This window comes from Rhinolophus hipposideros, assembly GCF_964194185.1.
Source record: "Rhinolophus hipposideros genome assembly, chromosome: 3".
Classification (NCBI taxonomy): Eukaryota; Metazoa; Chordata; class Mammalia; order Chiroptera; family Rhinolophidae; genus Rhinolophus; species Rhinolophus hipposideros.
The window spans coordinates 64,172,543-64,185,918 of NC_138049.1; the positions used below are offsets into that span (position 1 = coordinate 64,172,543).

The 13,376-nt window shown below is 39.3% G+C and overlaps 1 protein-coding gene across 2 annotated transcripts; it reads right to left on the bottom strand.

Annotated features, from left to right (window-relative positions):
* Positions 1 to 670: 670 nt before the first annotated feature.
* Positions 671 to 8,932, bottom strand: SMIM8 (small integral membrane protein 8). 2 transcript variants are annotated; one of them, XM_081044501.1, is made up of 3 exons: positions 8,851 to 8,932; positions 2,788 to 2,945; positions 671 to 1,946 (listed from the first exon to the last, which is right to left on the bottom strand). In XM_081044501.1, the coding sequence occupies exons 2-3, from the start codon at positions 2,920 to 2,922 to the stop codon at positions 1,788 to 1,790; spliced, it is 294 nt and encodes a 97-aa protein (XP_080900627.1). In that variant the 5' UTR covers positions 2,923 to 2,945; positions 8,851 to 8,932; the 3' UTR covers positions 671 to 1,787. The 2 variants fall into 2 exon arrangements, with proteins under 2 accessions (XP_080900627.1, XP_080900628.1); XM_081044502.1 differs by having other exon boundaries at positions 8,817 to 8,915.
* Positions 8,933 to 13,376: the final 4,444 nt, after the last annotated feature.

Here is a 13,376-nt window from a genome sequence, read left to right on the forward strand (position 1 = left end):
ATGATTACTGAGTTTTGCCCGTCATGGGCCAGATTCCTGCATTAAAAGACCTTCCTTTAATGACTTGAACCCACACTGCAATGTCTTGCCCTGACCATGCCCTTATTAGACACAACTGACTTTGTAAAGTGGCATTTTCCCTTAGAGAATGAATGAAAACAGCAACACACAGCCAGGCAGGCAGTCTTGGACATTCTCCACACACAAGGGCTGTGCTTTCTATAACGTGTGACCATCCTGTAAGAAGCAGCATAGTTCGGTACTTGTTCCTAAAATTCAATGTGAGTCTTCCCTCCCGCTGTGTTTCACAGCCTGCCCCTCACTAAATCTGCTGCTACCCTGGCTCACTCAGGGAGCAGTCACTTGGTCTAAGGATGCACTGCACACTTCCTGCTGCCCTCCTGTGGGCGACAATCTCTGGATAGACATCTCCCCCTCCAAGTAGCAACTTACTTTGTTGAATACTAGAATTCTAAATGATGACCACGTGATACTAAATGTGTAAGCTGAAAATAGAAGAATTCTAGTTCTTTAACAATCAAAATCTACCGGGAAACCTAAAGTAAAAGATAATACTTTAAATTAAGAGGCATTTTATACCACCTAAGTATATTTTAAACTAAAGGAAGTATACTATGTAGAGAGGCATAGCAAAAAAATATTTAGGGCTCAGTAGTAAAGATTTAATTTTGGTGCATGTAGGTAACTCAATTAGCTAAGCTCTTTAATATCTACAAATCAGACATAAATGCATTTGCATGTATCTTGCAAAACCACAATAAAGTACTGGAAATTAAAAACAACATTATGATGATAAACTGCCTATGCAGTTATTATTACTTGGTAATAATAAGTGTAACAAATTGGAGAGATAAGATTTAATGAGCCCCAATTACAATGATTCAAATGGGTTAAATACCCAGATATGAAACAAATCCAGAACCACTGTCAGAAAGAGTTAAATTATATAAGGTAAACCCAAAACAGTAAGGAGACCTTCCTATATATTGATTGAGTTCTAGTTTTTAAATAACTATTAGAACATTTGGTCTTATGTTTATCATATCATTGTAACCTTTATTCACAAAAAATGAAATAGTTAACAGTTGGTCAAATGAAAACATCATACCTTAGTATAACTTTTTTTTTTTTAAAGAAAAACTGCAGTTACTTCGGGTTATTCTCTCATTTAATCTTTGTTTTAGTGGCTAAATCGGAGTATCTTTTCAATTAAAATAAAATTCTGGTCCAAAATTAGACGAAATGGAAAACTAAAATATATGAACCATCTGTCACTCTTAACATTATTTGTCTTTAATGTTGACTGCCGCCTTTACAATAATTTACAATTATTTCTTTGTCTTCACAAATATAGGTTTTATACCAGGTAGAAAATAAATACTGCTTTTGCAAATAGCAAACAAAATTAACCCTCACAACAGTTGCAAACGAACAATTCACCTTAAAGTATTAAAAACACTGTGCAAATTTAACAGCATTGGGTACTTTCATTATATGGAACTTAATAATTAACAAAAATGATTTCCATTTTCAAGGTACTTTTGTAAGAGGACTTAAGAAATATATTAAGAAGCTTTTTATAGAAAAAGAATGAGATAATGGCTGCAGCACTGAAAGGACAAAATTTACTATACTGGTATGGTTGCAACTGCTATCTTCTTTTCTCATTACCATATTCTAAAACAAGAAACATGGTGTACATTTATAGTCTATAATTCGGCAATTTCAGAGTCTTAATATAGCTCCAGCCATAGTAACCAGCACTATTAATCCCATTTAGATGTCTTCCTCCTCATGTAACTGTGTCCCTCACTATCAATAGCTTCGTAGAGGTCCTTTTTATTCTCTTGTGTTGCATGTAGATAACCAATATAAGCCACGCAAAGTGAAAGGGTTATCAATCCGAAAGCCATTACAGGTTTGTTCTGTCAAAGAAAAAAAAAATCACAAATCTTCATTAAGACTAATAATTTGAGAAGACCCAAGTATCTTTTGCACTTTTCTCTTGACAAACCAAGTCTTTATTACTACACTAGCATTCTTACAGTAATACTTTTAATTGTAATAATCTACCCAGTTCTATATTCAATTAACTCAACTCCCGATAATTTAGAGGTCATAGAAGACTCTTGCTTTTCCTCTCCAGTTTTACTTTTGTCTATGGCCTAGACATCTCAGAATTTTAAAAGTTTTTAAATATAGGAAAGATGTTCACAATTCCACAGAAATGTTTATTACCGTAACTCAGGCCCTCCTTTCTACATGTTCACACTCATCAAATGGGCTTTTCTTAGGTCAATGTGAGTGCAGAGTTGCAATACAAGTTTCAACTTGCATTCTCTGCTTCTGTCATCATACCTGCTAGAATTAATAAGGGCTGGGACTGTAATTGATAACAATGACTATATTTTCATGTTTGTTTGAATGGAAGATCTAACTTACTTAACAGTACCTGATCAAACAATAAAAATTTCCTTCAAATTAATACAACTTAAAATTTTAAATAGGAACTTGAGAAGTTGACCCATGAAAGTATAACTATTTTCCATGAAGATTCTCAAATGCCCTCAAAAATAATTCATTTTATATGTATATTTGGTGAAACAGCATTTAAGATTTTCCTTCCATCTGCATTTATTCAGACATTTTTAATAGTCAACATAAAATTTCCATGATAAAATCAAATGTCACAGGAAAATAAAACTTTCTATTTCTGACAGCCTAGTTAAATTATACATAAACTCTTATCCTGGGTGTATTTCTTACAGGTTTAATGAAGAGCTCTGGATTGACAGCTCGAAACAAGGTTGTCGTGCGGACTCCCCTGAGCCCTGGGTTTCCAAAGTCTTTCTCTTTGGGTGGTTCCTTTTTAAAGGCTGGAGGCTCAGGGGCTGAAGACATCTTGACTAATGATGATTTATTACCTAAAATAAAATAAGAAACATTTTTGTCCTTTGTAATGGTTGTGTTTTTTTTTTGATAGTGGTCTTTTAAAAAACATTCTATACTCAATTTTTTTCTGAATTCCAGTGCAGATATATACCAAAAGTGATTGTCAATTATTTTATTATTTTGTATAAGACATACTTTGTAAATGGTGCTTTTTGTTTGGCAAAATGGTTATTTTGTTTTTCGTTTCTTAGAACAAATCAGTGTGGTGGGCCTAAGTTGTTTTCCTACTTTTACAGATGCCTGGAGAATTGTTTGTTATCAGTCACATTGTGTCTTATATGCAGCGGGTGCTAGGCTAGGAGTGGCCAGTGGGTTATCCACACCCTTCTCTATTTCCTTCCATTTTCTCTTTCTCACCTTCCTACCGCCCTTTCAGGACACCAATCTGAGAGAAGTACTAGCATTCCTTTGTTGTTTCTCCTACAGCTTCACCCTGTCCCACTTTCCCTTCATGCTCCTCCCATGTCTCCACAGGCCCCAAAAACTGGTAACCAAGCAGTGAGGGTACTAGTGGTCTTCACTCCCCCTTTGCCTATGGGTGACTCTCAGAACTGCTCTCCTATCTTCTTAATCTGAACATCCTTTTTCCTCTTACTCTAAATCTATCCTATTAAATCTAAGTGTGTCTTTTGGCTTCCATTTCTCCCAGCCCGAATAATTACATTTTGTGAATATTTTTCTATTCTAAGTACTATCAGGCAAAAGCTTACTGTTATCATTCCTGCCACCTAATACTGGGGGTGGAGGGGTGGGGGAAGGTGTTGGAAGGGAGGTGGTAGGGAAAGAAATCTTCCAAAGAAAGGCTGAAATTAGTCACAATAAAAACAAAAATTGGCGGGCAGGGCATAATTCTACAATCCTACCATGCAGGAAATGTTTTAAGAGTCAAACATTCACATTTAAACAATTATTGAGTCTTTGTTTATACAAGCATTGTCTTTCATTTTATATACTTTTTTATAAGCGATATTGCAACTTCATCTGTTATGGAGACAATGAGTTCAGTGTTTTCAAAACAGTCTTTGTTGCAGTGGTCACTAAATATTAATTTATACCACTTAATTGGGTAAACACCTCACCAGGAACATCTGCTTGAAGGGGAAGGATTCTCCACACTTTGTATACTTGCGACGACTTCTGAGTTGGTCACTGTTGGCTGCCACAACCCTTGTTCCCCTCGGATGCTATGACTGTCATTGTCCTCGTCATCGTCATCACTTTCCGGTCCCACTGACGTAAATTAGCACTCCGGCAGCAAGTTTAGGATTTCCAAATCTCGGGAACTTATTAAATAAATTGTCTCTGTAGCCAAAAGTCATCAAAGGCAAACTGGTTTGGAGACCAGTGACAGGAGCAATTAGGTAGCAGACTAGTTCCAACACCCGTGGACCTCAATGTATTCCACAGGAATCACGCTGTTTTCTGCCAACATTTCATTACTATGGACGGCTCTACAGACCCCCAGATCTCAGCAATCATGCCAATGGCTTGCTTCCCTCTATTTTCTCCGTTTTTCCTTCATTATCTAAATTTAGAGAGTTGTTTCCGCAGTGAGCTTTACTGTGCAGATTACACCCTAATTGGGTGGCTGCAGAGTGGCTGTGTAGTTCAACGGGAAAGTCAATATGTGCATAACCCAAGGACAGGAGAGTGTTGTGGGCAGAGCAAATGTCTATCAGCAAGAGGATATTGCATTTTGCTCCCTTCATTCTCTTGCCAAACTTTCTCAGCCATCTATTAAATAAATCTCTCATCCTTTGGGCATGTGTATGGGTGTGGTAATCACAGGGGAGTAAATGATCATTTCTGAAGCCCTGAACTTGCCAATGCCAAGTGGTCTCATCTTTTCCATCCAGGATGCATTACATCAAAATAGAGCAATCATCAATCTCTGTTTATCTCCTTTGCGAAATCCACCTAGGGCGCGAAGTACATGAGGCAACAACTCGTAAAACACTTCATCAGAATTTAAAACTGTTATTCAAGCTGTAACTAGCATTTTTTAAAAAATTTCTTCTGCATGCAAGTTACTAATTTTCTCTATTGGAACAGGATGTGTGTTTTTCATTATATACAACTTATAAAAAATTCCATGACATGTCTGAAATTTGTTCAGCCAGAACACACCTGCTTTAAACTCATCAGGCCCAAGGTTGGCAAAAAATCCAATGCTTTCCACTTACTCCGTGCCCATTTCTAGCACAAACTTCTTAATACCATGCAAAAAAAGCTATAAAACAGATTTTACATTCACTTCTGCTTTAATCCCAGAGTCCCTTTAACTTCCATGTCAATTTTGGCTCAATCTTTCAAAAATGTCAACAATGTAGGGAGACCGATGCTACCTAAATTTCTTTATTTCTCCTTTTTTGTGGCAACAACCCACTGCTTCTATTGTCTTCATTTTCTTTTATGAAAACTGCTGGCATTTCATCTTTCCCTCTTAGCCACGAGAGTAGGATAAATGGCATGTGTGAATGTATTTAGAATTTAAGTAACAAATGTTGGACACCAGATGGCTTAGGCTGGTTGCCAGTGATTTTTTTCTCCTTATGCTAATAACGTGTTTGACTATAATGTGGGGAAAGACAAAATTCAGAAAAAAGCAATCATTAAAGTGGAAGTAGTATTACACTCTGCAAATAGGCCATGCCTATAAAAACAAAAATGTGAAGCAGGAAATAGTTAACACAATAGGCATGTTGTTAGGACTGAATAACAGCCTCAGAGTATACCACTAATCGAAACTGGACCATTAGATAAAATACAAGGCAGGCCAAAAAAGCAAATATGCAAAGGTAAAATTCATGCACACCAGAAACCAATAACAGCATTTTCCTTTAATTATTGAGAAACAGCTGCATGTAATTAAAATAAAGCTACCTGGTAGAATATAATTTAAAATTGTTTATTGGGAAGAAAAACAAAGTAATGGGGAAGGTGGGTGTATACAGCACATATTATAGAGCACAGAAGGGTCCTCTGACCACGGTTACCATGTACATTATGTGTTGATGACAGTGTGTCAAGAACTGAGGATTAACTGACTGCCTCAAGCCTCACTTGAAGTCCAAAATTATACATATATGTATATACATACATATGATTATGTATGTGTGTGTATATACAAACTATATACATATATATAACGAGACTAGTTACAGCTAACAGAAATTTCACTATTTTAACATCCTAAAGGGATGTAGTCATGTTGAATGTTATGAAACTCAATTTTAATGAAATTTCTGTAAAAACCATGTATTAAGAGTGTTTAACATGAATTGTAATGGCTTAATTTTAATTGTAGAAGTATTTGGTCTCCTCTTTTCCTTAGTAAAATCTACATTTCCTTTGTAATGAATCAAGGAAATAAGCAATCAAGGTAGTAGTTATTATATTGCAACCCCCAGACACCCACATTCACCTTAATAATGCACTGTATAGGTTCAACTCTTTACTACAAATGACAATTAAAGAATACTTGGGCTGGAAACCACTGCAAATGTTTACTGAAAGGACATTTTACAAATTAAGGGATTACCTATTACACTATATTTTAAAAGATTTAATATACCACAATTTTCATTGCTTGTGATATTTTGGAAAAGTATAAAGTAACATTTTCCATTATATACCATTCTGTTATTAGATGTGGTATAAGACAGCTGTTTTATTGCTGCTGCTCCTTTTGTGAGCCAGTCACTGAAGATTTTAACATTACTCCCAAAATTGCATGAGCTTATTTATACCATCTATCGAACTAATCAATTTTAACCTTCTATACTTTCAATACAAAATACAGACTACTGAGGCCAAGTGATATTTCCATCACCCATTTCTGTTCCCTTGTCAACTTATGAAAATAAACTGCTGTTTGTAATCTTTTTTAAATAGAATTTGTCATGCCTACCTATAAAAAAAGATCTAAACTAAGCTGCATTTACTGTGTTTCCCCCCAAATAAGACGGGGCCTTATATTACGTTTTGCTCCAAAAGACACATTAGGGCTTATGTTCAGGGGATGTCATCTTGAAAAATCATGCTAGGGCTTATTTTCCAGTTAGGTCTTATTTTCGGGGAAACACAGTGCTTCACATGTCCCTCACTAGTAGAAAGTGGTTTACTGTTTTCCTCTGCCCATCCTTTTGTGAAGGAACTATGCGATGGGAAAAGGAGGTAGCACAGAGAAAGGACTACCTCTGCACAACTCTGAGAGTCACATGCCTCAAAGTATGAGTGAGAATGGTACCTCCTTGGAACTGATAATGCACAGGTTGCAAGGTTGTCCAAGATGGTCAGAGATAATACCAGGACCGGTCATTTGTGAATGGTTTTCCCCCCTTTACTAAAATTTTTGCTTAGCGGAATGATCCAGATATATTTGGCAACTAACATTAAACGATTCACTGGCCTAAAATTGGCATGACTATCCATCTTACACTGTACATGAAAATCAGACCAAGATATAAAGAATATGAGTTACTTTGGGGAAAAATTTAATCTTCAGATATTTACTTTTGAAATCAGCATCTCAATAGACGATAAATCAAAATTATCAGAATCACAGAAAGTTAGTGAGAAGGAACCTTAGCAATAATCAAAACCTTTCTTTTAAAAGACTTTAGGGAATTAAAACACGGACAAAATATTTTAGTAAGATATAAATACACTTTTTTAGTTTCACATACTACAGTATCTTAATATTGAAGAAAATAACTTTAAGTCTGGGGCAGAACACCTTAAAAATAATTTTAAAACAAGTTTGGGATAGAATTAGGGGCCTTTCTGTCTTGAGGGAATCTAGCACATCATCAAATTCCAACTTTGGTAATTATAAACTGTATGTCTTTGAGTAAATGACCTCTCTGGGCCTGTTTCCACTGTTATAAAAGGGGCAATATCTATTGCATAGAATTACTACGTGCATTAAATGAGATAACATTTTTTAAAGGATATAATAGATGCTCAATAAACGGTAGCTACTGTCATCCTCACCATCTAGTCCAATCCCCTTTCTAAACAAAGAGAAACCTCGACCCAAAGAGACTGTGTCTTTGCCAAAGGGAGAGAGCGATGACCCAGGTCTCTGGATACCTAGCCCCTCCTATTCCACCACTTCACTCCCACCTTACTCCTAAACCGGTGACTCTGCATTGACAAGTTATCACAAGATTTAATAAACAAACATTGTCATCACTTAAAGTTTAAACCATGGATTCTGTATTGTTTTTCATGTAAAACAACACACTTCTAAAAAGGTGTCTTTCCATCTCTTGAATTGACGGTCCCTGAAAAAAGGAGACAGGCTTTCACGATGGCTGTGGCGGACAATCGGAGGGCAGTCAGGCGTTATTCGGGTCCCGTCCCCTCCCCGTACTGTGGTAGCGACAACCACCGCTGGCAAGTACTCAGACGCGTTCGGAGCCTCTAGAAAAGGAAACTGCATCCTATCGCGTCCCAGCCGTTGAGCTGCAGGGGCAACCCTTGATTCTTAAGTCACAAAAAAAGACAAAGAAAAAAGCGGCGCCACAGGTGAAAACAATTTCCCTACATAGGAGAGTTTAGTGACACCAACACGCTGTCAGGACCAGGAGGGCTCCTAGGGTGGAGGTGTCCTTGAATGGGGGCCCCGACCAGAGTCGGGGCTCCTGGAGCGTCCTCGCGGGGCGGACGAGGAGCGCTGTGGGGTCAGATCTCCGGGACGGGGCTCAGGGCGCCCCCGACGTGGCGAGGACGCGGGGTGCTCCACACAATGTCGCCAAGTCCCACGCCCCTGGGAGTGAGGCCCGCGGGGCGGCCAGGCCCGCTGAGACCAGGGACGGGCGCGCGATGGGACCACCAACCTGCCCCCGCTCCCCGGCACCGTCCGCCGCTCACCTGCCGCGGGGTCGCCTACTCGCCGCGCCGGCGACGCTCCGCCTCGTCTCCGCCTGCGGGCGAGAGCGGCCGGGCTCACCGTCTGTCTGCGCCGCAGCGGCCTCTACAGCCCGGAGGCTGAGACGCAGGGAGGCGGGGGTTGATGGGACGCCGTTCCATCCAGGACCTCTCAGGCCCCGGTGCTGCCCCGGGGTGGCTGGGCTGGGGGTGGCGGGGGAGGGGGTTGCCCTGCTGTTGGTTTGCTGGCATACACGTTATATTAGAACAAACAAAATAGTTACAGTAGCTGGTGCCCAGATCTTGGCATGGATTTATGTAAACCTTTGGCAAATGGATTTTGAATTTAAAAGTTGTTCTCTCAAGCCAAATTAACTTAATATTTGAGTTTTCATTTTTTAAAATTATCTGGTATTAGTAGGCAATCTTCTGACAGAATAAGTTAGACTTTAATGAAAAAGCTGTTTGTGACATGAGGTGTTCCACGTCACTAATCATCTGGGAAATGCATATCAAAGTGCACGAGATATCACCTCCCACACCTACATAGAAGAGCCATCTATCAAAAAGACAGGGCCTTTGCAAAGCGAAAGTGTTGAATTTTGATGAAGTCCAAATTATCCGTGTTTTTTGTTTTAAATTTTTTTGGCTTGTGCTTTTGGTATCATTTCTAAGAATCTTTGCCTATCCCTAGTTTGTGAAGAGTTTCTCCTATGTTCTCTTCTAAAAGTTATAGTAATTTGTTTTACATTTATTTCAATGACCTGGGAGGAGATGTGGCATCTGGATGGGGCCAGGAGCTAAGACTCTGTAGGGCTCCGTCACACCACTGGGTCCAGAAAGGGCGATTCAAACAGTGGTTAAAGGTTAAAGGCAATTGGGTGAAGGAAGTCAAACACATGGTAACAAAAGGAAGTTAGACTTTGGGTGGTGAGCACGCAGTGGTACCCAAATAGAATTATAATGTTGTACACCCGAAATGTATATAATGTCATTGACCAATGTTACCTCAATAAATTTAATTTTAAAAAGTGATTAAAATCAAGGACACAATGCTTATATTTTCATTTGAAAAATGTTGAAAACTCATGGTAGGTATAGAAATGGTGTTAAAATGTGACCTTTCCTGCACCCTTCGGATATTTTGTACCCAGGGAGCGTTTTCCCTCAGTCCTTCCCTGTATTAGTCGGAAGAGGGATGCATCACCCATGGCACCAGAATAAGCAGCAGCACGTTACGGCACAGAGTCCTTCAACATGTTCTTACCAAAACGCGAAACCTCAGAAGTACTCGATATTACAAACGTCAGTCATTATTAAGTAATATTGATTGTGTTTTTGGAATTATTCTAGATGGTAGAAATCTCCTACAGGTTCCTGGTGTAACCGAGAATTGCTGTTAGGAGACAGGTACTTCCTTCTTCATGCAGGCACCTTATGTTCACCAATTATATTGAAAAGCAATTGTTCTGAGATGTGGAGGTAAGTGCTTCTCATATGGGCTTTGCTGCCCAGCACAAAAGACAATTTTTTGTTTGTTTTTCAAGCCTATGCATGTATCTCTCATTTCAGGTGTCATTTTTTTTTTTTTACTTCAAATCTCACCACTCATGGTCAGTGTTGCTTTTAATAGACAAAGACAGTGACAACTACCATTTATTGAGAAGTTAGTATTTCATTTAAGAACATTATAAAAACACTGAAGTAAGGAGTGCCTTTCCCATTTCACAAACAAGAAAATGGAGGCTATAGGGGACTTGAGCATCTTGAGCAAGGCCACAAAGTTAAGTAAGAAATAGGTTCAGGATTCTAACTCTGGCCTGTCTGAATTCAGAGTCTATTGGATCTCTACTGTTTGAGAAAAAAAAAATCTTGAAATAGAATTGACACCAAATTCTGATAACTCCCTCCTTGGACCTTGCCTCACCAGACCAAACACTCCCAGTTGCTCCAATTCTTCTTTATATATGTTCAGAGACACCCTTTCCACCGTGATCACTGCCTTCTAGACCTATATTTGTTTGTCAAAGGTCCTACTGAGGCCAGAACAAAACCCAGTGCTCCAGCTGTGTCTCAGCTGAGCAGAAAAGACACCTGACCTCTCTTGGCAGAGACATCATGCTGTGAAACTATAAAGGCGAACTTCAGAGCACAGTGGTGTGGGGCAATGGCTCCCAGCACATAGCAATGCTAATACTTCCATCACCACAGCCAGCTACGATGTTAGCCCGTACAACCTTAGTCATGTCCTCGTATGGCGTCTGCATTCGTCACCACTCTGTGGTCTCTCTTACCAGAGTGATCGCCAAGACAGGTCTCCCTGCACCCCCCAGCCTTGTGCAGTTTATCCAGGGGGACACACTGGACGTTTGGAGGCTCTGGCTTATACTGACTTGGTCTGCTCTGTTGCCACCCCTAGCTTTCTGACTTAAAGATGTTATCTCTACAATACAGTAGTAGTCTTTTTGCAGTCTTTGTTTATTCCAAACAACAAAATGGAAGTGGAATAATTATATCTTTGTCAAAAGCACAGAGTCATACATGTAATTGAGAAAGTGTAGGGTTGAGCAGAGGCACTTTGTCCAGAACACACCCATGCTGCTGCCTCTCGTCCGCAAACATCCAAACCATATCCCACCTTTTCTACAGAGCCTCTCCTGACCACCCCGCCCCTGGCAATTTCTCTCTCCCCTAGCAGCAAGGTGCTGCAAGATCCCGGAGGACTTGGACTTTTGTCTAGAAAAGCATGCCTCTGCCACACTGGGTCATTGAATGCTGCCTTTGTTTGGGTTCTTGCCAACATTAGAGGAAAGCTGGGACCCTCGGGGATTTAGGAAGGCCACCCTGAGGGTCACCTTAACAACAAGCTAGCTCAGTCCCACTGTCCCTGCAGACGGTGTCAGTATAAACAGGTAATGTTTTAAGACCATGCGTAAAATTTGCTAAGTGCTAATTATAAACAAAGGAGTGGAATGTCGAAGGGTTGATCAACTCCAGAGACAAGGCTTTGGGATTTTATCAGGAGAGTAACCGTTTGGAAACTGGGTCATCATTCTGGGATCCTGGGATCTCTCTAAAAACCAAACCAAACAAGGTTTGCTTTACTGGATATGGAGAAGGTTCATTCAGTAATATAACTAATAATGTAAATTGACATTTTTCAAAATAAACGGCATTCTTCTTTGAGTTTTGGGCTGAATATATGAATACATGGAAGAATTTTAAAGGTCACGAATATTAAGAGAAGTATGAGAGAACCTGCACTGAAGTTCACGTGGTCTTCAGAGGTGGCTATCACAGTGCCAAGGAAGGAGCTGTGAGACGGGTTTAGCCCCAGTTCTTTTCTACACTTTCTATACTGGCTCTGAGACCTGAGGCAGGCTGCTCTCTGTGGTTCTGTTTCCTTATCTTTAAAAGGAAGGCATTAAATTTCATGACATCTAATATGATTTCCAAATGTAAAAATCTGTTTCTAAGCTATTTATATTCCAAGAGAGACAGGATTTCATTCTTCATTTCTATGCTTCTTTAATTTTAGCCAAACTCACACCTAGACGTGGCTTCATAAAAACGACACATTCCCTCTCTCCCCGTTATTTACAGAGAAAATGTCTCTTATCAATGTTTCTTAGGTTTGGGAAAGTGATTTTTACTATGCCTTTTTACTTTCTGGGTTTCTAAGCATAGGACATAGTGAAGTTAAAATAAGCTAATCAAAACCGACTTAAATTGTTCTTTGGACTGTTGTTTTTTTATAGATAAGCTTTGATTAATAACCTTGGAAAGTCATTTAAAGAGATGAAACACTCTCATTGTTCTGGCTTCTTTGTGTAGATGACAAGGTTTTATAAAAAGGGCTGTTCAATGAACTGCGTGTACGTGAGTGGCTTTGAATTTGTTTTCCCAGTTTCAGTTCTCTTATAACGTATATTGTAAACAGCAGACACACAAGAATTTTCATCTAAGTTATGAGCCAAAACAAATGATCAGGTTACACCTGTTTGGCTTATACTACCTTGGAAACCACTAGACTCCATTTCCCTGAGTGTAAAGAATTAGTTCCCTCTCCGGGAAACAATATAATCAACTCATGATTTTTCTAATGGAACGAGCAACCACCTGGATCTCTTCTTAATCTCAACATCTGTGTCAAGAGGTAAGTTAAGCTTATTTCTCTTATGATAAGATCTGTTTATTTAATGGGAAAATAGCACTTCTTGTAATTGGGTAGTCATTACTTCTTTCCAAAATGTTTCGGTGAAAGAAGTAACCCTGATTATTATAAGCCCACACATAGTACTCTTCAGTTTTGTATCGCATCACAGATGCCCTTTATGGATAAGCTGCCTCTAAGTAATGTTGCCCATTTGGAATATGCTATTGAGAGGACTTTTGGAGGCTGTGGCCAAGTCAGAAAGTCTGGCCTGAACACAGAGTGTGGGCTGATGTGAATGAGTGGGACACTGGGGACACAGAGGAACAGCCCAGGACCTTCCGGGGCCCTTTCTGTGTGGCCTAAGGACAACCTT